General features: G+C 48.4%; 1 protein-coding gene across 1 annotated transcript in view; it reads left to right on the top strand.

Moving 5' to 3' along the window:
• Positions 1 to 24,986, top strand: part of NRIP2 (nuclear receptor interacting protein 2) — a 32,004-nt gene extending 7,018 nt beyond the window's left edge. Inside the window, exons 2-6 of the mRNA XM_043514526.1 lie at positions 6,109 to 6,288; positions 14,028 to 14,110; positions 14,595 to 14,722; positions 15,914 to 15,966; positions 17,696 to 24,986. Coding sequence (XP_043370461.1) covers positions 6,109 to 6,288; positions 14,028 to 14,110; positions 14,595 to 14,722; positions 15,914 to 15,966; positions 17,696 to 17,788 — 537 coding nt within the window. The 3' untranslated portion in view covers positions 17,789 to 24,986. The remainder of the gene's footprint in view (positions 1 to 6,108; positions 6,289 to 14,027; positions 14,111 to 14,594; positions 14,723 to 15,913; positions 15,967 to 17,695) is intronic.
• The last annotated feature ends 2,119 nt before the right edge of the window (positions 24,987 to 27,105 follow it).

The following is a 27,105-nucleotide window of genomic DNA, read 5'->3' as shown; positions in this document are numbered from 1 at the left end:
AGGTGCGAGTAGAGGAGGTTTTAGAACAAATTGATAAATTAAGCAGTAAGGTCACCAGGACTAGATGATATTCATCCATGAGTTCTGAAGGAATTCAGATATGAAACTGCATAACTACTAACTGTGGTATGTAACCTATTGCTTAAACAGCCTCTGTACCAGATTACTGGAGGATTGCTAATGTGGCTGATTTTTTTTAAAAGACTCCAGAGGCGATCCCAACAATTACAGGCCAAAATCCTAACTTCAGTACCAGACAAATTGTTTGAAACTATAGTAAAGAACAGAATCATCAGACACATATATGAAACATGATATGTTGGGGAAGAGTCAACACAGCTTTTGTAAAGGGAACTCGTGCATCACCAAGCTATTAGAATTCTTTGAGGGGGTCAACAAATATGTGGACAAGGGTGATCCAGTGGATATAGTGTAGTTTGATTTTCAGAAAGCCTTTGACAAGGTCTCTCACCAAAGGCTCTTGAGCAAAACAAGGAATAAGAGCGAAGGTCCTACTCACGGATCCGTAACTGGTTAAAAGATAGGAAACAAAGGGTAGGAGTAAATGGTCTGTTTTCATGGTGGAGAGAAGTTAATAACAGGGTCCCCCCAAGAACCTATACTGAGACCAGTGCTGCTCAATATATTCATAAATGATCTGGAAAAGGAGTAAACATTGAGCTGGCAAAGTCTGCAGATGATACAAAACTACTCAAGACAGTTAAGTCCAAAGTAGACTGCAAAGAATTACGAAGGTATCTCACACAACTGGGTGATTGGGCAAGAAAAATGGAAGATGAAATTCAGTGTTGATAAATGCGAACTAATGCACATTGGAAAACATCATCCCAACTATACATATAAAATGATGGGGTTTAAGTTAGCTGTTACCGCTCAAGAAAGATCTTTGAGTCATTGTGGATAGTTCTCTGAAAACATCCACTCAGTGTGTAATAGTCACAAAAGCTAATAGAATGTTAGGAACCATTAGGAAAGGGACAGATAAGACAGAAAATATATTGCCTCTATATAAATTCATGGTTCACCCACCTCTTGAATACTGTGTGCAGTTCTGGTCAGCCCATCTCAAAAGGGCTATATTAAAATTGGAAAAAAGTACAGAGAAAGGCAACAAAAATGATTAAGGGTCTGGAACAGTTTCCATCTGAGAGATTAAAGAGACTGGGACTGTTCAACTTGGAAAAAAAGATGATTAAGGGGGGATATGCTAGAGGTCTATAAAATTGTGAATGATGGTGGAGAAAGTGAATACGTGCCATAGGTGCTGATTCTAGGGGTGCTCCAAGGCTCAAGCACCCACAGGGAAAAAAATAGTGGGTGCTCAGCACCCACCAGCCTCAGCTGTTTGGCAGCTGGGGGAGGGTGGAGAGCATAAGCGGGCGGGGCTTTCAGCGAGGGGTTGGAGCAGGGGTGTGAAGAGGTGGAGCGAGGGTGGGGCCTCACGGGTGGAGTGGAGGCAGGAAGAAGTTGAGCAGGGGTGAAGTCAGGGAGGAGGCAGAGCAGGGGCAGGAAGAGACAGAGCCGGGGGGGGGGTGTCTCAGGGAAAGGGGGAGTGGGGATGGGGCCTCGGGGTAGAGTGGAGGTGGAGAACCTCAGGGGAAAAATAAAAGTCAGTGCCTATAGGAAGTGTTATCTACCCCTTCACATAACACATGAACCAGGGGTCACCCAATGAAATCAATAGGCAGCAGGTTTAAAACAAAGAAAAGGAAGTACTTCTTTACACAATGCATTGTCAATTTGTGGAACTCATTGCCAGGGGTTGTAGTGATAGCCAAACGTATAACACGGTTCAAAAAAAGAAGGAAATAAGTTCCTGGAGGATAGGTCCATCAATGGTTATTAGCCAGGATGGTCAGGGAAGCAACCCCACACTCTGGATGTCCCTAAACCTCTGGCTGCCGGAAGCTGGGGCTGGATCCCTCAGTAATAGCCCTGCTCTCTATATGTGAAGCATCTAGCACCAGCCACTGTTGGAGGACAGGATACAGGGTAGATGGACCATTGGTCTGATCCAGAATGGACATTCTTATGTACGTTTCAGTATTACCGATCCCAAGCACTTAAAAATCAAGTCTGGCTTAAAAATCCTGAGATTTCTTTAAATAATAAAGGTTGGAATGTTTATCTCTGCCTTTACGGTGCACTTGCTTCATGTTTTTCAGCTTCTCTCTGCAAACATGAGGGCTAGAAACTTATTTTAAAACAGAGAAGAAAGCTGAGATTCTCAAGTAATCACGTGACTCCAGCAGCTGAAAAATAAGAGGAACAATAAAACTGTGAGACTCGGCCACGTGCAGTTATTTTACATCATAGCTGGGAATTCCGATTGCTAGCAAAGGTGTATTTGCTCGGCAGGACACTGCTGCTAGTCCCCACACTTAGGATTCTGGGAGCTTGGGCCCTGCCAAGGTGGGACTCTCAGTTCAGGAGGTGCAAGGGGAAATGGGTGTGCTGTAGTTCACTGAACTAGTTTCAACTTCTGCTGGCTAAGGAGCAGCACTGACGGGTTCCATAAGGAATACTGCCCAGCCATCCCAGGAGCAGGAAGCTTCTCTGGCTGGGCCTTCTTCCTCCCCTCACCTCCCAACTCACCATCTCTCCAGTTCATCTTCTCTCTTGCGCTGCATTTCTTGTCCTGTCTCCTCTTCATTCCCAGCTCTCCTCAGTGATGCAGGAGACAGACAAGATCATGTTCTCTGCGCTCAGAATAGATGCCCTTGCTGTCCCAAAGCTTAGCTCCCCATATCAATGCTTGACCCTCTCCTGGCCTGAGTGACCGAGGCAGCAGCTGGAGAGGGCTTGCGCTTCCTGTGGGAAAGTTCCCTGTGAGGGAGAGAAAAGCTTGTTGGATGCCAGACTGTGAGAGAGTATAAGGGGAAGAGGATGGGAATATGGAGTCCCTTGCCCTTTTCCCATGGCCCCAGTCTTAGCTGGCAGCCTGACTGGCATTGGGTTATAGTCTAAAGCCTCATTACACTGAGCTTGGAGTATTTAGAGAATAAAATGAAATAGCAGACCTCCCTTTTAGTTTGTAGACTGGAATGCAGGGTGGGTGGGTAGGTAGAAGGGTGTAATTACTTTCATTCTTTAACCTTAGATGGTATTTTTTTTTTAAATCCCAAAGCACTTTACAAAGCTATTATCCTTCCCATTTTATGGGTAGGGAAACTGAGGCGCAGAGGAGTTGAATGTCTTGCCCCAGACCACGCAGTGCATTGTTGGCAGAGTCGAGACTATAGAGCAAGAGACCTGCTTTCATCACTGGGGAAGCGGATAAATCAGAGCTACAGTGGGCTCCATTTAAGATTTAATCTAAAGCCTTATGGTCAAGATCAAATTGACAACTAATGGGATGCAGAGGGATATGTTCTCTGTAAGGATATTACAGTGCATCTTGCACTTGTAGGTAGATGGACTCAGTAGGCCTTTTCCCTCTCAGATATTCACACTGCATGGTGGTAAAAAAGCCCTCAGGCCTAAACATCCACCATCAGAGAGTTGGATATTTCAGAGGAAGGTGGAAGCAGCTGGTCATTAGGGAGAGGCAGCCTGGCCAGATCCAGTAGCCCTTCTCTCTTCCTAGGCAGCTATAACTGAGATCTCCCTTACCAGGTCTGAATCATCAGGTCCCAGGTGGAAGGGTTATAGTCCCCACCACATGGAAAGCAGGCAGAACCACAGATTAGCTGCCCTGATTACTGGATTTTACTCAGCCCTTACATAGAGACTGAGTAGACACTAGATGAGGACTTCAGCAACTGGCTGATGGTGAAGTGAGCTCCCTTTGGAAGCAGCAGACATCACCTCCTACCGAGGTATTCAATGTTGTGTGACAAGTAGATCTTCCCCACCCCTTCCTCTGCCTAGGCAGAGTGGAAGAGAAGTTGCTACTATCCTGTGGGGAAGGGGGATGAGGAGGAATACTTGGCCATTGGTTTTGCTGCAGCTGCTCCCCTTAAGGAGTGAATATATGGCCTTCCAGCAGCCCTCCTGTCATTACCCCTTGCAGGAGGTGAGGCATCCTGCCACTGCTGGGAAGGAGAAGCATCTCTTCTGCCAGGCAGGCCTTAAAATGCCCTAGAAACTTTGTTTATGATAAGCCTATGGAGGAAGACCCCCACACAGAGCTGTAACTAGGCATTTTTAGCACCCAGGAGAAGCAGAAATGGTGGGTGTGTGTGGAGGGCAGTGTCACATGGCCCCCTAGATGTTTTTGGTTGCACACACCCCAACCTTGACAGGCTGGGTGGCCCACTGAAGTGAGTGGGGGGATGCAGGTGGCACTCCCTCCCCAAACCCCACCTGGTATCACTGCTCCCCCCCAACATTGCTCTGCACCCCCCAAGGGAGCATACCCCCCCAGTTTGAAAGTCTCAGTGGGGCAGTCACATACCCCCCAAAAATCTTTAAATTATGCCCCCCCATCAACAGTTACATGTCATCAGTGGGGGCAAGCAAGTACATTCCCCCCCACACACCTTTTTCTTCCAATCCCCATTTTTCCACCCTGCACTTTGTGCCCCGCTTGCCCCAGTTACAGACCTGCACCCACACATCACTCTGAGGCACGTATTATCCTACTGTGTCCTTTGTGCTGCCGCACCAGGCTATGCTGTGGGTGTCACTCTATGGGAGTGTTTGGAAGAATGGACTCACCCCTCACACACCTGTTTGGGGCCTGACCTAGCAGGCTCTCCTTTTCTAGCACCCCTGCCAACAGCCCCTCTGGCCCTGCAGCAGTCTTCCTTCCAGCCAAGTTATGCTTCATCCCACCCCTCCCCCAGGGCAGGCAAAGAGTCCAATGAACTCAAATATCACTCTTCACCCCTACCCAGGGGTACTCTGCCAGACTCTTCACCCCTTTCTGGCCTCTACAGGCCTGTCCTCCCACTCACCTGCAGAGCAATGCCTCCCAGCTCCAATTCAACAGTCTTTCTCCCCCTTGCCTCCCGGTGTTACCGCACCACCTTTTCCAGTGGAACAGTCGTGGATGGAGCCCAGGCTCTCCCTCTCCTCTGGGTTCCAGTCCAGGGACCCCATAGTAAGAGGCAAAGGTCTGCTGCCTCAGACTTCTCCCTACACTGCTCTTCCTTCAGACCCTTTCCTACGGCCCTGTCCCCTCCCTAGGCTTACTCCCTTGCCTCTCTCCCAGTGGCCTGGCCTGGCCTGGCCTGCTCCTAGGCACAAGCTGACCAGCTTGTCCCTTCTCACTCTACAGGCCCCTTCTCCTCAAGGCTTCCTTCCTTTATGGGTACCACCCAGTTCTTCCCCCAACTGGGCTTCATCTTCAGTTAGGCCTGGCCCACCCTCCAGGTGCAGCCAGGTACTCTAAGTGCTCTCTGTCTCCAGTTAACTCTTGCATTGCCTGTGTGGGTACATGCCCCATCACAGAGTGTGATAGGGCTGGGTTAGAATCATAGAATATCAGGGTTGGAAGGGACCTCAGGAGGTCATCTAGTCCAACCCCCTGCTCAAAGCAGGGCCAATCCCCAATTTTTGCCCCAGATCCCTAAATGGCCTCCTCAAGGATTGAACTCACAACTCTGGGTTTAGCAGGCCAATGCTCAAACCACTGAGCTATCCCTCCCCCCAGGTTCTGTGTGTCTGCATGTGCATGTCTGGTAGGGTACGTGTGGAGGTAAATGGGTGTGAGGCGTGTGAGACTGACTCACTGTGGGACTGGATATGTATTTAGAGATGGTGCGTCAGGAGGCTCTTCTCCTGTCGTGACTGCACTGAGCTCTCCAGAGACAAGGCCACACTGGGGAGGACATGGCAGAGACAACCAGTCAACTGCATTTAATTTTAAAGCAGGGGCTGCTGTCTGAGATGCACTTGAAGTAGACAAACCACGGGGAGATGCTACTGTGTGGAAGAGGCAATGGGGCTGGGGTGGAGACTAAGAAGGACACTTCGGACACCCATGCCCTGTGTTGCCCCTGAGAGTAAATTGATCATCTAGGCCCAAAGAGCGTTTGCAGACTGCTTCCCTGGGCCAATAGAGCTGCTGGCAGTAGTGGTGATTTTCTGGCTCCTAGCCCAATACCTTGCTGAGAGTATCCTTTTTCTTTGTGGTGGAGACAGCAGCCCCACAGTGTGGTACAACGGCGCCTCCTGGAGGGGAATCTGAACAAGCTGCAGGGGGAGAGCAGGGAATATACCACAGGGGTTCAATCCCCACTGGTGAAGGACAAGGATGACAGGGCAGAAAAGAAAGAGAACGACAGAAGGAAAGAGACTGTGTCCCTGCTCGTACACTGCAAGGTAAGGACCTCTGCAAGTATACAGTGCCACTTTTATACACTCACTTATATTAGTGATAGAAAATACTCACTGGATCCCATCTGCTCCACTCCCAGGGAGCCAGTGCCAGAGTGTTAAGTACAGGCTGTTCTCTAGTGCTTTTGTCCAGTCTCATTTCAAATGACCCAAGCAGTGGAGGTGCTACTTTTCTGTTCTCCCTCCTGTCCTGCCATTCCTCATCCCTTTTTCTGTGTCTGTCTCATAGCGATTGCCAAACTGGATCAGACCCAGAGTCCATCCAGTCCAGGATCTCCTCTCTGACAGTGGCCAGATTTTTCTTTTTCTTTCTTTTTCTTTCTTTCTTTCTTTCTTTCTTTCTTTCTTATGCTCGTCAGGACAGCTATGTGTTCCCTGCTTGAATTTGAATCTACTTTATTTTGGTTTCTCCCATGGAGCAGGGAGCTCACCTAGTGCTGTATTTTGACTGTATGTGAACAATTAGTAAGGATTCAAAAGATTTCTTCATTCAGTTGAACCCACAAACATTAAACAGCTCTACGGAGGTGGTGTTACTTTAGCTTCTGTAGTGCCTTTCTTCTTAAATTGTTCCATATAAAAAGGTCATCCTGAAGATAGCACCTCCCAGCATCCCCTTGCAAGCTCTGAAGCAAGTCCAGTGGGTGTCCACGTATGTCTGAACCACCATTTAAGTATGTCAAATGCTGTGTGATTAAAGTTATTGGATAACACATTGGATAGATCCAGTTTTTGGTAAATTTTAGGTGACTAGATTATGAAAATACATTTTAAAGCTACATTTAAGTTTCAGTGGCTAGCTTTAAATCCCTTAGTATACTTGTATTCAAAGACAAGACTTTCAGTAAAATATACATCTTTGCACTTCCAGTTAGCCCACTCAGGTACCACAGTTGTATATAAATGTACACACCATCTTCTGGAAAGTTTAAACCCAAATATCTCAGGCCCACGTAACTAATTATTTGTCTGTTTTGTTTTCAGACTCTTGCTGTTAGAGATACTCAGCCTTATCTATGCTGAGTTTTAGCCCCTGGAGTAGCTATGCTGCCATAACTGCAATAGAGCAAACTGGGACTTGCACTGGTGTAAAGTCATGGCTTGAGTTGTTGGACTATATATGGGTAGCTAAACTGCTTGCTCAAGCCCCAAGGTAGTCAAGGCCTCAATTTGGTGAATAAAGGGGTTTGATTATTTTAACATCAGAGAGTCTATGTATTTCCATAAATGGAGAATGGTAGTGGAATTTTTTTGGTCTTATGCTGGACAGATGTCGGGAAGGGAAATCCATCCATAGCAACGCGTAATGGAGTCTTTTACCAACTCTGGCATCAGACCCTGCCATTGCCTCAGTTTCCCTTCTTGGGCTTCCCAAGAACTGCACCCAGGCTCTCATGCAAATTAAATAACATCCTTTCTTGGGGACTGGATTATTAAAACAGCATCACAGTTCAAACATCACTTTGGTTTAAATGGAGTCTGTCCCAGCTTCAGTTTCTTCAGCCACTTGTTGGTCTCAACGGTGCTTTCCCAAAACCCTATCCCTAACTCTGGGCATGGGCACAGCTTCCTTGCAGGTTTCCTTTTCCTTCTCAACTCCCTTATATCTGCCTTAAAGCCCAACACCTGGGGGGAGGCATCTGATAAGGCAAAGATGAGGCTGAGCCCTTTAAGGGCCAGCCCATCCTGTGAGGGGCAGTCTGAATTTCCATGAAAACCCCAGAGAATTTGTAACCCCTTCACATCAATGATTCTGAAGCGCTGAAGACTGTTGTAGTCAGGCCGGTTTTGTTCTGCTTAGAGGTAGTCAAGTGTTATTCATAGAGCTTTCTGGTGTTCCCACCTTAAGACAGGAAGGTACACATTTCCTCTGGTCCTGCAACTTTTCTAACTCACTTCAGGGATAAAAACATGTGCATGGAAACAGTTGTTGTAGCTTTAGAGGGAGTCACCTGAAGGCTGCAGGTTCTGTGTAAGTAGTTAGGTCTGGGAGAAATATTTATTGCCAGCTGTGATTAGGGTGACCAGACAGCAAATGTGAAAAAATGGGATGGGGATGGGGGGTAATAGGAGTCTATATAAGAAAAAGACCCCAAAATTGGGACTGTCCCTATAAAATCGGGACATCTGGTTACCCTAGCTGTGATGTTGTTCTTAAGAGAGACTGAGCACATCCCCAGGAAAGCCTGTTATCTGTGCCAGAATCTGTCTGTGTGAAAATCATTCCTCAGCTCAGAGCTGCTCTTTATAGGTTAACGCCAAGCAAGCAAACAGAATATTGTGTGGGGTGATGTGTGTCCCCATAATGTCACTTGGCTGCAGTACTTGGTATATACTTGGAAATAAAGCTGACCGCAGATAGTCAATGGTAATTAGTATGTGAGGATCCTCAGTCTACCATTATTTTACTCTAAGGCAACTATATAGTTGAATTTCTTTTAGGGCCTTGGTTGGTTCCCGAGATCACAGACAGTGTCCAATAAACAGAGTTTCTGCTGCAGAGTCATTGTGGCGTCTGTTTATTTGATTTATGCGAGTTCTTCATACAGTTCTATAGCAAAGTGCCCCTTTTTCATCACACTGTTTGCCAGCTGCAGTTTTTGCAAGGCATTTTGGAAAGTCAGTCACGTGACTGACTTCTGCACACCAAAAGCAAGACGTTATTTTTGTACCGGGGCTTGTGTATTGTTCATTTGGAAACAGACACTGAAGGAGCCCACAGTGTGAGGCTGTTTTTCCTCTGTGCTGAGCTTGTGCTGCCTCCCCAAGACAGAGCTCAGTTGATGGAGGCAGCTGGCTGGCTTTGAAACTGACATGATTTCTGCAAAAATAGCTGTTTGTAAATGATTGATTCTTAAAAAGTCCCTCCCCTCCTTTCTTTCCTGGAAATTTGGTAAATAAACACTGAATAAATAATAATGGCATCTGATAGCTGCAGATTTAAAGTTTTATAGTAATTCTGAATAGGGTTGCCAACTTTGTAATTGCAGAAAACCGAACACCCTTGCCCCGCCCACTGCCCCGAGGCCCCACCCCCACTCACTCCATCCCCCCTCCTTCCATTGTTCGCTCTCCCCCACCCTCACTCACTCATTTTACCAGGCTTGGGCAAGGAGGTGGGGTGAGGGAGGGGGTAAGGGCTTCGGCTGGGGGTGCAGGCTGTGGGGTGGAGCTGGGGATGATGGGTTTGGGGTGCAGGAGGGGACTCCAGGCTGGGGCTGAGGGGTTCAGATTGTGGGAGGGGGTGAGGGCTCCAGCTGGGGGTGCAAGCTCTGGGGTGGGGCTGGAGATGAGGGTTTGGGGTGCAGGAGGGGGCTCCAGGCTGGGGCAGGGGTGTGAGAGGGGGTGCGGACTCTGGGAGGGAGTTTGGGTGTGGGAGGGGGCTCAGGGCTGGAGCAGGGGATTGGAGTGCGGGCTCCAGGCGGCACTTACCTCAGGTGGCTCCCAGAAACGGTTGGCATGTCCCTCTGGCTCCTGGGTGGAGGGGCCAGGGGGTTTTGTGCATTGCCTCCAGCGGCAGGCACCGCCCTCACAGCTCTGACTGTCTGCAGTTCCCAGTCAATGGGAGCAGCGGAGCCAGAGCTTGGGGTGGGGCAGCCTGCGGAGCCCCCATGGCCATCCATTAGCCTAGGAGCCGTAGGGACATGCCAGCTGCTTCCCGGGAGCCGGACGGAGCCAGGTAGGGAGCCTGCCAGCCTGCGTCAACCAGACTTTTAATGGCCCAGTCAACAGTGCTGACTGGAGCTGCCAGGGTCTCTTTTCGACCGGGTTTTCTGAATGACTATGAGGAAGGCCTGAAACCCAGGTCTGCTCGTAGTCCTCATCTGCTCTTTCACCCAGACTGTGTTATCATTAGGGGATTCCTCTAGGGCAGTTTATCCTCTGGCTTAAAATGAGTTCACGAGACAGTTAGGAAACAATCCAGTTCTTTGAAACATCACTGATCTGGTGGATATTAGTGAATAGTTAACTTTCTAAGAAACTGCCTTTCCACCACGCTCTAAAACAAAGTCCATCCCGTGTGTAATGGCAAAAGCTCACCCCTTCCTGGAGTTTGGTTTTACTAATAAAGCAATTAATCATAACATTACATAAAGTGCAGCTCAAGTCTCCTTCTGAGGTTTGGCTGCTCCTAAGGTTCCTCTTTCAGAATGGCTCAGCCCACATCCTAGATCCTCTGTTCCTAGAAGGCCACTCCCATTTCCCTTTTATCTGGATGGTGCAATGAGATACCTGCCTCAGTTAGTCAGCAGAACCTATTTAACTCTTTCCCAGCAGCATCAACACCTATTAATGGGATGGAATGTTTCAGCCAAATGCTGCCAGCCCACTGCAATCTTCACAGTCATTGGTCTCTATTGTAGTATACATGACACTTCATAAAGATAGCACTGTGCACCCTACTAGCCAGTCAGGAGGCAGATTCAGCACCTCCCCTGTGCTACAGTTTGGTATAATATATGTGAAGGCAGATGCCTTTAGAACACACCCTTTCACTTCATGCTTTATCCCATTTCTTTCCCTAACATAATGTCCCCCGGGTCCTGGGGTGTGTGTGTCGTGTGTGTGTCAGTGTTTCATGAACACCCCATTCAGTGAGCATTCTGTGGCTGAGACAGCTTTTCAGTGTTCTAAAGGAAAAAAGAGAGAAATTTAGATGCGGTTGGGTCAGAACTTGGCCTTCTGGGTACAGTCCAGTTCTGTGAGTGTTCACAGCAGGGACAGATGGTTGGCTCTTCCCATTTCAATAAAAACAAAGAGGAGTCCTTGTGGCACATGTTCTCTTTCCAGCTGCCTTAAGTTTAGGGCACTAGTTTTTGCCATAGGCAGATGCTGCCATGACCCTAGGGGGGCCATGGGAGAGGGAATGAGCACATTGGAGAGTGGACTCCTCTATCGGGCACATTCTGGTGCTTAACCTCAGCGGGTTGGAAGGTCTGGGACCTGTATGAAGTAACTGGCAGCAGTAGCTTCTAGGGGAGCAGCCCTGTCAGCGTCAGGAGGGCTTTTAGCTTCATTTTGTGAGGCTTTAACATCCTACTCCATGTGCCCATGTCCATTGTGTACAAAGAGGCAGGAGGTGAGCATGAATGGAGTACAGCTGAGTAGGTTTGTGCTCTGAACAGGCAGCAGCTTGGCTGGGTCTCTCAGTCCTTTCATGCATGAAATTCATCACAAGGAGAGAACAGGCCTGGCTGCTCAGCAGTATGAGATAGGGCTGCTCATTTGCCAGGGAACTGGAATAGGAGTGCTAGCGTGAACTGGTTGATAGACTCAGTGCTTTGGGCCTCTTCTGGGGCTGGTTTGTCTGCCTTGTTTTACATTCCAGACATATTGCTGCTGGGCTTGGAATATTCATGTTCATGTTCTCCATTCAGCACCTTCCAAACTCATTCTCTCACAGGACACCAGTGTTTTCCTGGCTAGCATCCAAATGATTGCTTAGCACAAGGCGTCTGTAAATGGGAGGGATGCACTGTTTTCTAGGGTAAGCATCATGCTGGGAGTCAGGATTCCCTGAGATCTATCTTGGCACTGACACCTTCTATGACCTGGGTCTAGTCACTTAAATTGTCTGCCTCACCAGAGCATTATGAGTAATAGTTAATATTTATGAAGTGCTGAGTGTTATGATTAATTAGCTAATGTTTGTAAATCATTCTGAAGGTGAAAAGTGCTATGTAAGGACGACGTGTGTTTATTTTTGAAACTGGGGATTATAGTGGAGAATGTGCCAGATTTAAGCCTTTGTAACTGTGAAACTCCCTGGACTGATTTACTTCAAACATACCTGGATGTTTAGAAGGGAAGCTACTCATTGAGATAGGTTGGAGGTTTCCAGTTTCAGTAGTTCTGGTCTTCTCTGTGCACACATTGATTTGAGTCCATCACTAATACTTTTAAATCTCGGACTGCTGTTTATTTTATGACCCCATTTTAGATACTTGCATTTTTTCCCTTACAGCCTCACTATTTTCTCCTCTCTCGCTCTCTCTCTCTCTCTCAAAACTCACCGGCCGTTTGTTTTCAAAATGAAATTTCATATTAGAGTTAGCCCTCCAGGAGGATTAGTCTCTATAACAAGCTTGGAAAGAGTTGGTTTATAAATTGGGAGTCTAGTGGCACCTTAAAGATTAACAGTTTTATTTGGGCATAAGCTTTCATGGGTAAAAAACCCACTTCTCATAAGTTTTATAATAAATCTGTTAGTCTTTAAGGGGCCACCAGACTCCTCATTGTTTTTGTGGATACAGACTAACACGGTTACCCCTCTAATCTTTAGAAATCGAGAAATTATGAACTCCCCCTTTCATTAACCCTTTTCTCTCCATTAGCTCCCTTGGCATAGAGCAGTAGATCTCTACCAGTGTTTTACTCAGGGTTAGACTGGGCAATTCTGCACTGGAGGTAGTACAGAGCTGTCCCCACCTTAAGGGGAGCTCTGGGAGGATTGCTGTTGCCTCCAGCTGGCCCACAGCACTAGCTCACACAGTGAAATGAAGAAAATTAACAGGCAGGCAAAATATATGGGAAATTTTCATGACAGCAAGATTTGTTGGTCTATAGAAGAGCCTTCCTAAGGAAAAGGGGGGAAATTTCATCACTAGGCTCATTTACAATGAGTCCTGGACAAGGCCTTGGAGAGTAGGCTCTTGAAACAGGCCTGCACTGGCTGGGGGCAAGATGGATGGACTGGATGGAGCTAATATGTCTTTTCCTTCACCATGTTCTGTGATTCTGTTCCATTTTTCTCTGATCATGTTTCCTATTGATTCCAGTGTCAATCCACACAGCTCCTGGCAGCCCTGGGTTTTACAATCCCCTCCCAAGTACTGAGAACTGTTACTGCCTCAACGTTAGAAAGCAATGCCACCAGGGGCTGTGGAGAGGAGTGAGCAGGAGTCAAATGGTGACTGCTCCCCTGTGCTCCCTGGCTGAGTGCGAAGGGGAGAGGAGGTAAATCAGGAAAGGAGTCTGTCCCCTTCTAATTCCTGAATGCTGCAGTGGTTCCAGGGCAGGATAGTCAGTCTTTTCCCCGTGATCCTCTCCCAGTACTCACAGGAACTGGAACTGGAGGGAAGAGAGAGAATTCACTCCAGGGGGATAGCAAACAAGAGTATAGTTTCAGGTTTCAGAGTAGCAGCCGTGTTAGTCTGTATTCGCAAAAAGAAAAGGAGTACTTGTGGCACCTTAGAGACTAACAAATTTATTAGAGCATAAGCTTTCGTGAGCATCCGATGAAGTGAGCTGTAGCTCACGAAAGCTTATGCTCTAATAAATTTGTTAGTCGCTAAGGTGCCACAAGTACTCCTTTTCTTTTTAAGAGTATAGTTTGTGGCAGGAGAATGCAAGACAATGTGGCTGGGGCTCAGTGGATAGGCAGAAGGGAGAGTGAAACAAGGGATGATGCTATAGTGAGATGGAAGCAGACCCATCATGCTTCCCTAAAGATGCCAAAAGGAAAGGAGGTGGCGGGTTACTGGGCTTCTCATAAGAAGACAAATAGAGGAAGATGCTGGTGGAGTGGGGTTCACAGAGTCTTGCTGGGGCCTCCATGGGTTCCCAGGAGCACTCCAACTTGTGGATGTTTATCTGAACCCCAAACCTTCTGATGTCCTTTTGTCACTAGTTTTTAGGAATTTTCACACTATTGCCAGGGGTTTTTGTAAGGTTTGTGTCAGTTTAAGCCTGTATTAATTAACCTGCCTTTATGTTTCTTCTAGTGTCAAGGTCAGGTATTGAGAGCTGCTGTTAACACTGGCTGCCAGCAAAACCTTATCTCCATGTGCTGTCTGAAACGGCTGGGGTAAGAGCCTGGTGCAGAAGAGATGGGGAGTGGCATAGAGAACAAGGAATTGGGCATTAAAACCTGTGCTCACTCTGAATATGAAATTACCACTTGCAGTTCTTACCCCAACTCCCATTCACATCGGGAACCCCTGCATTCACACCCGACTGCTTAGAGTGTGGGGAGCCCAGGACTGGAATAGCAGGGGGGCTGCAGGGCAGGACTTAGGGGCATTGGCAGAGGGGTAACAATTTGGCTGTGGATACAGCATATCCCAAGATGACCAGCTGATGCTTTGCACCTGCTCAGTGGAACCCAGCCCCATAGTGCCTGTGGGTTACCCCTGGAGAATCTGGCTCCTGACATCCCCATTATATGAGTGATATCCCCTCTCTTGCAGGCCAGTTCCAAAGAGACTGTGAAGTGCCCGTAACTAGTTGGAGCTCCCATTGTTCTTCCCCCCACGCTCATTTCAGGCAATAACATCCCTTGTGTCTCACAGGCTGGAGGAAGTGACCAATGCTGGCAACAGGGATCTCTCCCTTCCTGTCCCTAGTGTTGTTGGCCAGGTGGAGTGTGTGGAGGTGCAGCTTGGCCAAGAGACGGTGGCATGCTCAGCGCTGGTCGTGGGTGAGCACAGCAGAGCTTCCTTTCCAGATCTCTTCTTCCTTCCTTGCTGAGCACACCTAAATGGATCATCTAGGAGCAGGGGTTGGGAGGAAGGTCACATGACCCACAGGGCTGGGCCAAGGCACAGTCCCGTGTACAATGCAGAGACTTTGATCTTGCTGCGTCCCCCTCCACAAGGAGGCGCTGGCAAATGGGGGCACTGGCTGAAGGGCAGTGGAGATGATGTGCTGTCAGGCCGCAGCCCCATTGTGGGCCATTTCACTTTGTCTCCTAAAAGTGCCCAGATTGATTAGTTTGTCCTGCTCCATGTACAATTCCCAGGGGGCAGGGGGGACTGAAAGAGAGCATGTACGTTACTGCCCCCAACTGGTTGGAATACGTCTGGCCAGCCGAAACCGGGAGATCCATTCCTTTTAGAGACCATGGATGTCTCTGTATCATTGTCGCCCGCTGCAGAAATGTATTGCAGAGGAGTCTGGGAGTCCCTGCCAGTGTCCAGAGGCAGGATCTTGTTGGGAGGAGCTGTAGGGAATGAAGCCCATTTAATAGGCATTGGAGGGGGTGGCAGGGAGGTTGCATTTTTTCCAGGTATGTGATCTCTACATACAACAAAAATAACAGATTGATTCTTCTTTCCATCCCTTCTCCCCCATTTTATTTGTCTTCTCATCCATCCCTGATTTCTCCCGTTGCCTCTCTCTGTCCTCTTCTCCTCAGCCCCCTGATTTACTCCCAGTCCCCTTCCTGTTCATGCTCCTCTGTTGTCTCTTGCCCGCCTCACTGTACCCCTCTCACACCCATTCCTCCCTCTTTTCTGGTTTCTCTCCCTCCCCTGACCCCTTCTCCTCTCTGGTTCTCCTCACCCTTGGTTCTGTCTCCTCTCCGTGTGGGAGAGTCGGACTGCTCCTCTGGCCTCTCTGATGGCTGATTGCTGTAGGAGCATAGGCAGATAGAGTAGCACTTAACCCCTGCAGGCTGCAGCTGTGGAAAGGATGGCGTTTAGACATCTGGGAAGATGGAGTGGCCACACTCTGCTGTGCCTAGCATGCTGACCCCATACGTGCCAGAGTTTCGATAACTTATAGCAAGTTCCAGCCATGGATACAAGGCAGTCACTCAGGTGCTGCATAAGGGAGACAGTCAGAAAACACCTATGCCTGAGCCTGACCCACTTCCTCTCTGTTTCCTCAGATGATGAAATGGTGGAGTTCTGTTTCGGCCTCCAGACTCTGCTGTCTCTCAAGGTAAGGAATGGGTTCCCTCTCATTGCATCTGAACGTAATGTAGGTAAGATGGCACGTCTTGACGAGACCCCAAGCTGGGGCTGCAGGAAGCATGCGATGCTGATGGCCAAACCTGCCTCCTGATCTCTGACTACAGCATACTCTTAGCTAGTATGAATCTCATGAGAATTGAACCCCTTTCCAGTCATTTGGAAACCTTATTGGATGAGGCAGTGGCTAGAGGCCTGTGCAGCCCCATGGGGAGACCTACAGTATCTCCCACTCCTGATGTGTCTTTCCAGGGAGCAGGGGAAACGCTCTGCTCGTGGAAATGGGGAGAAGAGATTTCATCTCTCAGAAGTAATCCCTTCCTCAGAGCATCTTTGCTGGACCTTGAAGAGTCTCCTCCAGTCTCCATCATGTAGGAGGATGGGCCTGTCCATGCATGGAGTGCATAGACTTGGAATTGTTCTGTGGAGGGGAGCTCTCTCAGGGGTTTTGCCTCCCCCCAGAGTAGGGACCCGGAACCCAGGAACAAAGAGCATCTATGCCAGCCGTTCTCTTCCGGTGGGTGCTGATCATTAAATAACCCAGAAACACAGCCTGCGATTTAGATCCTAGCACAGCTTGAAGAGAAAGCCCCCTGTCTCGCTTTGCTGGCGAGCTCTCTTCAGCATGGAACCATTAAACACCTACATACACAGCCCCCCTTACTGAAAACATCAGAGAAATGCTCCGTAGGAGAAGGAATGCTTTCTGGGGCTGGGAGAGCCCCTGTCCTGCAGGCAGAACAGGGAGAACTACCGAAGGAGAGGCCAGGGTGGGGGCAAGCAGAAAGAAACCCAAATGATAACCATGCTAAGAAGGCCTGAGAAGGCCTTGTAGATTGGCAAGGAGGAGGCAGCAAAGATGGAAGAGGCAGGTAAATGGGGGTGAGCATTCCATTGGGAGGAAAAGGTGGGGCTGGGAAGAGGCAGGAATGGGAGCATAGACAGGCGAGTGGGAAAGTGGAGGATGGAAGCAGGGAGCAATGGGGGAAGAGAAAGCAATGGGAAAGGGCACTGAGTGTCACTCAGTGAGTGGGCTGGTGTTAGGCTGAGAACTGAATGACTCCATGAACTGGAGGGAGGGGAAGAGACAGAACCAGGTGCACAGGGTGGGGTAGGTGGAGGTAAAACAGTCAGTGTACCCCGGTGGCCATATGGAGGGATGGGAGAGGAACCCAGTGGCAGAGCAGAGGGAATGAAGGCAGGGGGCTGGGAGTGGAGGGTGACTTGGAAGCTAGGCGGCCAGATTGGAGTTGGATTCAAAACTAATGGAAGGTGATGGAGGAGGGCATGATGCCCTTGGCCCCCCTAAGAAGGGCCATGTATGCAATGTGTGAATAAGGCAGCTGTGCTGAACAAGGTGCGAGACAACCATCTGGGTAGGGCCTTGCTGGGGAGTGGGAGGGAGCAACAGCGAGGGATGGGAAGGAACAATGGAGGTATATTCAGAAGAAGAGGTGCAGGTGTGTTAGGGGGATGGAAGGAAGGGAAGGCCGAGGGTAGGGAAGAGCAGCTGTGAATTTGATGAGAGGGTACTCTCCAAAATCTGGCTTGGCGAGAGGGAGGGAAGGGGGGGGGGGTGCTGATTGCTATATGGGCTCCAGCTTCTCCGTGGTAATAAACACCATACAGCCCACGTACCCTGCTGATGCCTTGTGACTGATATGTACTATGGGTAACTTGCTCTTGTCTGCCCCCATTAGTGCTGCATCGACTTGGAGGAAGGAGTCCTGAGGCTGAAAGCCCTGAGTGAAGAGCTGCCTTTCTTACATGCCTCTGATGAGCATGGGCAGTGAGGGGCCGGCTCCCCATGTCCACAGGGAGGAGACTCTATGGTTTACCAGGGAAACCTGTGGCTGGGGCTGACACACCTGGACCTTGCTGAGTCCTGCGCTGAGGCTTCCATGGGGGAGTGAGGAGGTAAACGGGAGCCAGGTGCTGTCCTGCTGTTGTTGATGCAAGCTGGCCTCTTGTATGGAGAGTTCTTCCTCCCTGCAATGGACCTTCCTGCTTGTCCCCATGTGCTGAGTGGATATTTGTTCTCATTTCTCTCTGTGTCCCCGTTCTCTCTCTGGTTTCTGCTTCTGCCTTTTTAGTGACTTCTTTTTACACTGCCAAATATTGATAACATAGGTAGTGTCATTGTGAGCAGTCTGCAGGGGTTCTGCCTGCAGAGGGATGATGGCTTCTTCTAAAGCCTCTGAAGATTGTTTTAAAAGTTTCCCTTCCCTTTTGGCCGCAGATCTCCCTGGATAGGAGGGACCTCTCTTTCCCCTGCTGAATGGGAAGGGCCCTGTGGCCAATCCTACCTGTCCTCTGGAAAGCTGGATTTCATTATCCTGCACTGGCTCCGAGCAGATTGGAAGGATTTTACTGGAAGCAGCTTAAATTTCAGTCACTGCATTTTGAGAGTTTTCATTCAAAGCAAGAAGATTTCTAGGAAATGCTGAGCTGAAACACTCTGGCAGCGTTGAGCATACATAGGCGCCAGGCCAGCCTTAGCTACTAGACTCCATATTGTATGAGCTCAAGTGCTAGTTTCTCCCCCTGTTAACTGTAGTAACTGGGCTGACACCCCCACCAGCCATGAGCTCCAATCACCAGATTTACACACCCATCAATTCTGCTTCTTCACTCTGAGCTCCAGGGATTCAACTTAGATACCACATGAACTCCAGGCCTACACCTGCCATCAACTCTCCTCCTCCAGCCTGGACCCTGGCGATTTGACACAGAGACACCATCAACTTCAACCACTGGACTCCAACACCCCATTGACTCTACATCTCCTGCATGAAAGCAAAGAACCTGACTCATTCCCAGTATCAGCTCAGGTCACAGAGTTACGAACTCATCTGGGATGGATAGGACCTTTGGTGGGTCACTTAGTTATTTCTTCTCCATACATGTGGGCCTGATTTCATTACCCTAAAAGCATCGCTGATAGATGAGTATATAGTCTCAAGGGACAGACACACCGCCACCATTCTGGGCAGCTCATACCATTCCCAAGTGGATGTATTGGTTAATTTTTGTTTCTAATCTTTGACTAAAATTTTCTGTTCTACAATTTGTGCCCAGTTACATCTTTTCTCCTCAGCAACTAATGAGAATAACTGATGCCAGCCCTCTTCATAACATCCCTTCATCCACTTGTAGATGGTTCTGACGTCCCCTCTGCCATCTTTTCCCTGGACCTAATTGGGTCTCTTTGTGGGTCTCACTTGTCAAACATTTCATTATTTCTCCTGTGCTCATTTGAGTGCTCCAATTTATTTATCTGTCTTTTTTTTTTGGTAAAAGGGTTGCCCTAAACTGGATGCAGGACTCTGAGGCTTAACCAGTGCTAAGAAGAGTGGAATAATTACCCTGCTATTTTACATATACTACTCCTGTCAATGTGACTCAGAATGGCTTGTGCCCCTCTTAATGGCAGTGTTGCACTGTTGACTCTTATTCAGTTCATCATGCATTATATCCTGCTCTCTTTTTCGGTGGCATGGCTGCCTAGTTCATTGTTTTACAATTGTGCATCTGATGATTCCTTCCTATGTGAAGCACTTTACATGTCTTTCCTGAGTAATACCAATGATTTAAAGGCCTTGTCTCATATGTGTCATGATTGTCCTGTATTATGATCTTATCCCTCTTCAGTCCCTCCTGGATCTGTATTGTTTGTGCATCTGAATCTTTAATGACAATACTGACTGGTATTGGAATCTCCTTCAAATTTGACATTGACTCTTGAATGAATACAATTTGTTAAATGTGTTATTCATTTCTAAATCCCATTCTGTAACAACTCATCTAGTCCACAACTCTTGAGTTTCACTCAGAGGATGGCTTGTGGAAATGTATCAAATAAGCTGTTGAAATCAATAGCTGTTATGTCCACTGCATTTCCTTTGTCCATTAAGTTTATTTCATGAAACTAACAAAACCTAAGAGCCCTCTCTAGCTCAGGCTGAAGTCAATGGGAAGCTTTGCACTGATTTTAATGGCAGTAGGATTGGGTCCCATGGTAAATTGGCATGATTTTTCTTTGACAAATTTACTTTGCCTCCTATTTACTTATTTTTGTGGAGGTCTTCAGTAGTTGGCTGCTCCGTTAGCTGGTTGAGCAATATGCCCAAGTACTGCAGATAAATTTACTCATCTGTAAGTCCTGGGAATCCCCCTCCTTTGCTCTCCTTCAAAGCATCCTTTGCTCCTTCTCTGCCCTTCCACTGGCTTCACATTTCTTCAGTTCTGATACGTCTGCTAATTCCGATTTTTCGGTGGGGTGAATTTCACCAGGCCCTATGGCTGCGAATACATTTAGGTTATCTTGCTATTCTGCAATCCCTTCCTCTCCATAATGAACCATTTCAGCTGCTGCCTTTGGCTTGTTTGTTCTCCCCCGCATCGGTAAGTAGCAGACCTGCCCTTTTCTGCCGTCTTCTTGCTTCCCACATAAATATTATAATGATGGTTTCTTGTTTCCTTTGCTAGTATTCCCTGATTTTGTGCCTTTGCCTTTCTGGTCTCTCCGCTCCTCCTCCCTTAGGACTCATACATGTTCACATGCTTGCATGCGGTTTCCATGCCAATTGTGTTGAGGGTGTTTCTGCTTGATTCCTACATTAGTGCGTGGGGGACTCTAATCCCCAATTTGTAATCAGCATCATGGCAGCAGATATGCTCTTCCACTCTCCTCCCTATTGTGTCAGGCAAATGTCTGGTACTTCCTCTAGGTCACCCAGTACTTTGCCCTCTGGCATTTACCTTCTCCCTGAACATTGTGGACCTTTTTGTAGATAACTACTGCAGCATTTCCTCCCCAGCACTGTCTGGATTGCCAAACCCTGACCCAGCCCCAACTCAGAAAGGACAGCAGCAATACAAGCAGCGAGAGCTGCAGGCCTGAATACAATGGGTTGGGATCCCTTCTGCCCCTTCCTTTGCTCCCCCACTTCATTGGGAACTGAATCATGGTGTGACCCAAGCTCTCAATGCCTCCTTTCCTTTGCATCAGAAATGGAACCTCTGCCCTTCTCCCCTGCTGGGCTCCGCCCTCCCATGACAGCATCAAACAAGGCAGCGTTGCCAACTTTCACCATTTCATCGTAAGTTTTGGACGGCTGGTGTTCTTCTTCACGTCCCAGCTCCTGGAGTCATTTGATTACATGAGAACCTCAGCTTGATTTTTTTTTTAAAAAAGTCAGTTTCATGGTGCAGTAACTCAAAAACTAAAGTTTCAAAAACCAGGTGACAAATAAAAAGAAACCCAAATAGATTACTGGTCAAATCTCATGATTTTCAAGCCAATCCCATGATTTTCAGGGGCCTGACGCATGATGTTTGAGCGCTTAGGGTTGGCAACGCTGATGATGGCTTAATACTAGTTTAACTCTGGAAAAGGCTCAAGTGCATTCACAAATGTTTTTTTCTCCTAGAGCCATTGCCAGTGCTAAATCATCCCTGTTTTCCTGAAAGGCACCAAAGACTAAAGGCCTCTTCCACTGGACAGGAAAACCGATCAAGAATTAATATTTGAAGCAGGATTTTACTATGAACTATAAATAATTAAGGGGGTAACTACCAGGGAGGGTGAAGAGCTATTTAAGCTAAAAGACAATGCTAGCACAAGAACAAATGGCTATAAACTGGCCATGAACAAATTCAGGCTGGAAATGAGAAGAAGGTTTCTACCCCTTAGAGGGGTGAGGTTCTGGAACAGCCTCCCAATTGGAGTTGTGTGTGTTGGGGGGGAGGGAGAGACAAATGCATTAGTTTCAAGAGAGAGCAAGATGAATTTATGAGTGCGATTGTATGGTGGGGGTGCTTGTTTTGGGGCGGGGGGCACAGCTAAGCAGCCCTGCGGCTCACTTCTGGTTTATGTCCTGTGTTCCTAAAGCGCATGCTTCAGGGCTTCAGCTGACCACCTAAAGGGGTCAGGAAGCAATCTTTTCCCCCCAATGTATTCTGGGAGGTTTTTTATTTCTTTCCTCTGAAACATCAGGGATGGCCAAGGCTGGAGATGGGACACTTGGCAGGGTGGGCCAGGGGCTCTGAAGTGGGCACCAAGCATTCTCTCAGGGGCTTGGCTGGCTGAGTGTTGCTCACATGCTCAGGGTCTAACCGATCCCCCCAGGTCAGATTGGCAGGTAGCTTATGGGACAGGGGGATTTGCCTTCCTCTGCAATGTGTGGGTGCAGGTTGCTTGCCAAGATTATCTGGGTATATCTCACTTACTCATTTCCCTGCCATTGCAGAAGGCTTGGGCACTGGTGCACTTGGTCCCTTCTTTTCTCTGCCTGTGGCACATTATAGTCTAGTCTCCTGTGGGCTGTAATACTTTGGTCTCATTTCAGTTGGTGGGTTTAGTGTGTGGGTGCTGGTGGCCTGTGGAGGTACAGCAAGTCAGACTAGACTTGGGGGGCAGTCAATTACTTTTTGTCAAGGTCCAAATTTCTTGGTCAAAATATAGTCAAAGTCCAGACTCCAGAGAAAATAATAATAATAATAAATAATAATAAAAATATTTTGGGGTCTGTTCAAAAGCACCTGGCAGTCTGGATTTGGCCCACAGTCCACCTATTGACTAGGTGATCTAGTGGTCTCTTCTGGCCTTAAACTCTATGATTACCTGGCCAGAGCATTGGACATCTAGTGTGGTCTCCTGCCTCCAACACTGGCCCCGATATAATACTTCAGAATAAGGCATGACATCCCCCTAATGCACACAGTTGTGCACTATTATACCACTGGGGGAGCTTCTTTCCTGATCTCCATTAGTGATCAGATCATGCCCTGAAGTATGGGGGCTAAATGGAGCCAAGTCAGTGTCACTGCAGATGCGATTCTTACACACAGAAATGTATCATTCTGAACGGGAGCCAAAATCTGTTCCTAGAAAGTGCTTTCATGCACCCAGACTAAACGTTGCTCATTACGGTCATGGGTTGTGCCCCACAAGGCTTTGAAAGTATTGGAAATCAAGCCAGCCACCGATCCCAGCCATCACTCGGAAGGCTACAGCATCTCTAAATGCCAGACATTTGGTTACGCACACGTGTACCACAGGGGGTGCAGTTTAACCCCCTGTTGCTCAAGCAGCTAGTGGACTCTCAGTTGCCGGCACAGACTTGCAGCCTTGATGGTGTTCAGCTGGGAAGCATCTAGAAGTATTAAAGGGCAATTGGGCTCTGAAAACTGTTAAAAGCAGCGTCATGGGCATCCATGTTTATCGTCTCTCAGGAACAAAATATCTTTTTGTTTGTAAACTGAGCACCATGAATTGGGGTAAGGTCCAGATCCTAACTTCTGCTGATTTCAGTGCAAGTTATATTCCTTCAGGGATCTGGGCCAGCCTTGCAAACTGCCCTGGGATCTAAGTCAAGCTCAGCTCGTTCTTTCTCCTCTGTCATCACCTCTGATAAAGATTCTGCCCTCGGTGACACAGTGGAGTCCTAGTGCCACCAGTGGATTTGCACAGATGTCACTGATCATAATTTAGCAAGGCAGGAATAGAATCCCACTCCCTCTCTCAGCTATGCTAGCTCTGCAGGGAGAACAGGGACCAAAAAGTGGTCCGAGCAGCAACCATGACTCGAATGTACCCTGGGAAGAAGGGGCCATGGTCAGTCACTTTTCATCATAGAGCCTCACTTTAGTGGAAGTTATGGCAGTTAGACTCATGTGGGCTGCCACCATCAATTGCTGGGTTGGGGCATGAAGAGAGGGAGAAGGTGTCATTTGGCACAAAGGCAAAATAAGACTGCCTTGGTTCTCTCAGCAGGAGACAATGCTCCTGTTTTGTACAAGGGGTTCTTATCCTGGCCCATCCTCCTGTGCCTGTAAGGGGACCAGGGGAAAGAAAAGAGTAAACAGGAGCGTCCACTGGCTTTGAGTGCTAGGAACAATCTAGAGTTGGTTGAAAAAAATGGAAAAACAATTTCACCCTCCAAAATTTTTTGATATTTTTGTTCTTCAATTTTTAAGTTTTTCCTTCCCCCTGCATATCTCTTTCCCCCCCCCTTTCTTGGGGGGGATTGATTTTTGAAAATGACTGAAAAGACAAGGAGAGAGGGTAAAAGGGAAAAAATGATAAAAACATCAAAAGAAATGGAAAACAGATAGATAAACTGTGAAATGGACAATTTTGCATGAAAATTTTAGATTGGGGCCATTTTTGGATGAAAACTCTTTTTGCTTAAGAAGTAGACCACCAGCTTTACAGCAGTGTTTGTAAATGAGGCCCTCCCTGTCTTTTGGACAATGCATTCCTCAGCAGCAGGTGATCAAGTGCTTGTACCCATGTGACCACTCCACCAAGTTCATCAGTGGGAGTGGGGGTCACAGGTCAGAGCGTCATGCTGAGTGGCTCGCACTTGCCCTTGCACAGCACTCATTTGGGTACATGTTGCCCAGTCTGGTTGGAAGCAGGTCCCCATCAAAGGGTCATCTCTCTGCATGAGCCCCTCCCTGCCTTACTCAGTTTCCTGTCCCACAGCAGCTACACTTGGCTCTCTTCCTTGGCAACAGTTTGACCTGTGTGGCAGTGCCTGTGTTTTGTATGAACATGCTGCATCCATGGTATCAATGCAGTCATTTGTGCTCGCTTGTCTCCTGTGTTGATAATAAAGATTTCTGCTTCAAGTGGGCAGCCAGAACCAAGTCATTCTCTGTTGTTATTGACTCGGCTCTGCAAACAGCTGCTCTGCAGTCAGGCTGCTGTGAATGCTTTACAATAGCCTGCTGACCGCCCTACCAGAGCCTGGGCTCGAGCACTTGGAAGCTCTGCCAGCCCGACCCTTGCATTGGCAAATGAAGTGTTCCTGGTAGCCGGCTGTGGGAACCCTTTGGTGACTGGGGCCCCATCGGGAGAATGAGATGTAATCTGAGCTGGGATATGTTTCTGCTAGCAACTCCTGCCCACCAAAGTGGGATATGCAGGGACCAGAGCTTGATAAGAGGCACCAAGCTGTGGCCATGCAGAAACAGGGCTATATTTGTGTATATTTGTGTATATATTGTGTATATTTGTGCCCCATATTTCCTGGTGCCCTACACAGCTGTGTAGTTTGCATATGGGTAAGGATGCCCCTGCACAAGAGCAGGTGTGGGACTGGGAGTATGTGTATTTCTGTGTGGAATTGCATGCCAAATGCGGGGAAGGGGCTCATTTCTGTCACAAGCGGTTATGTGCCCACATCACAAAATCATCACAGTCCTGTAGGATTGGCCTTCCATATTCTGGAGTAAAATAGCCGGGGGCGCCACAGGTCAGAAAAGAGGTGCATTGGCAAAGGTGCACTGAGGAAGCCTATGTAGAAAATCTGCTTAGCAGAGCCCAGCTCCATTGGAGTCTCTCTTGGTGCCACTTTCACTGGTTTGAAAATACAACAAATTGAAACCATATAGGCAGCGCTAGGGAGAAAATATCTGAAACATGCAGCAGAACCTTCCTCCCCTGCTGTAACAGCACAGGCTCCTTCAGAGCTCCTCTGGGTGCTTGTGGGGAATGTAGCTATTTTTGCCACTTTATTCCACTCCAGGGACTTGGGTGAGTGTTCCCTGGGATCAGACTAGGGTTGCCAATCCTCCCGCTTTCAGCAGGAGTCGCCCGGAATCACACTCTATCTCCCAGAGGCTACTGAAGCCAAACCAGGACATTTTAGGGGCTGAAAGTCCAGCGGCGCAGTGGGGCTAAAGCAGACTCCCTGCCTGCCCTGGGAGCGGCATGGGGCCAGGGCAGGCAGAGAACCTGATTTAGCCCCACTGCGCCACCGACCATCTAGTGCACTGGTGAGCTGCACTGCACTGAGAGACATGGACTCTGGTGTGCAGAATTTCCCTGATGGACCCTTAGTGACATGGTGGCAGGAGCAGGCTGGCTGTGCAGCAAGTGCCTGAGCAATCCAGCTATGGGCAGATGTGCCTTTTGGGGGAGAACAGAGAAAACCAATGAAAAAAGCCCGATGGGACAGGGTAAGCGCCTCCTGGCTGGAGCCTGCACCTCGCATCCCCTCCTGCACCCCAGCCCCCTACTGCAGCCCAGAGCCCCCTCCTGCACCCAAACTCCCTCCCAGAGCCTGCTTCCCTGCACCCCCCTCCTGCACTCCAACCCCCTACCCCAGGCTCAGCCCAGAGCCCCCTCCCACACTCTGAACCCCTCGGACCCAGCCCAGAGCCCACACCCCCTCCCTACCTCCCGCTCCCAACCCCAGCCCAGTAAAAGTGAGTGAGGATGGGGGAGAGCGAGCAATGGAGGGAGACGGGATGGAGTGAGCAGGACAGCGCCTCGAAGGGGCAGGGCAGGGGCGGAGCCTTGGGGAAGGGGCACGGCAAGCATGTTTAGGTTTGTGTGATTAGACAATTGGCAACCCTAGATCAGACCAACATCTGTGGCAGGAGCTTTCTCTACCACTTTTACAGAGATGGAATTATACTACTGTTCAATGCTCAGCCTCAGAAGCCAGGCTGGGAGTGCTGAGTTTTGGCTGTGTTGGAAACAAAGATCATTGAGTCTTCTGCAAGGCCTGACTGTGCTGGGGCTGGAGACCATAACGGGCTTGGAACCTGGAGGTAGCATGACGGTGCTAAACTAGGGCATGTTTTATAACCTTGTGGGGGTCTCATATCCACTAGAAACTGACAGAAAGTTAAAAACACAGCCCTGAGGAGTGGTTCCCACTATGCTATCACCAGCTGGCATGGTGTGAAACATGGCGGGTCCCTGTTTACAGCACCTACGAAGTCCTGCTCAGTGTTGTGTTCTAGGGTATGTTCTAGTGAAGACATGCCCTTGGATAACAATCCCCAAGGCTTCATCCCCTTACCAGATGCTTCCCATAGACCAGTTGATTCTTCCCAACAGATGATTCTAAGCCTTACAGCTCTGGTTTCAGTTTGTGCCGCAAAACCCCAAACCTTCCCTATCTACAGACGGCCATATTTTCAAAAATCAATGGGACTTGAGTTCTTAAGTCACTTAGGCCCAGACCCTTACAAGGTATTCAGCGACATAACCCCCACTGATTTCTGGGCCTTAAGCACTTTTGAAAATTATACCCATAATGCTGTCCCCTGTACTGGTTACATGGGGGAGAAAAAACCCTCTTTCTCTGTA

This window comes from Dermochelys coriacea, chromosome 1 (assembly GCF_009764565.3).
Source record: "Dermochelys coriacea isolate rDerCor1 chromosome 1, rDerCor1.pri.v4, whole genome shotgun sequence".
NCBI classification, from domain to species: domain Eukaryota; kingdom Metazoa; phylum Chordata; order Testudines; family Dermochelyidae; genus Dermochelys; species Dermochelys coriacea.
The sequence above is the reverse complement of the archived record's forward strand: the minus strand, read 5'-3'. Positions and strand labels throughout refer to the sequence as shown.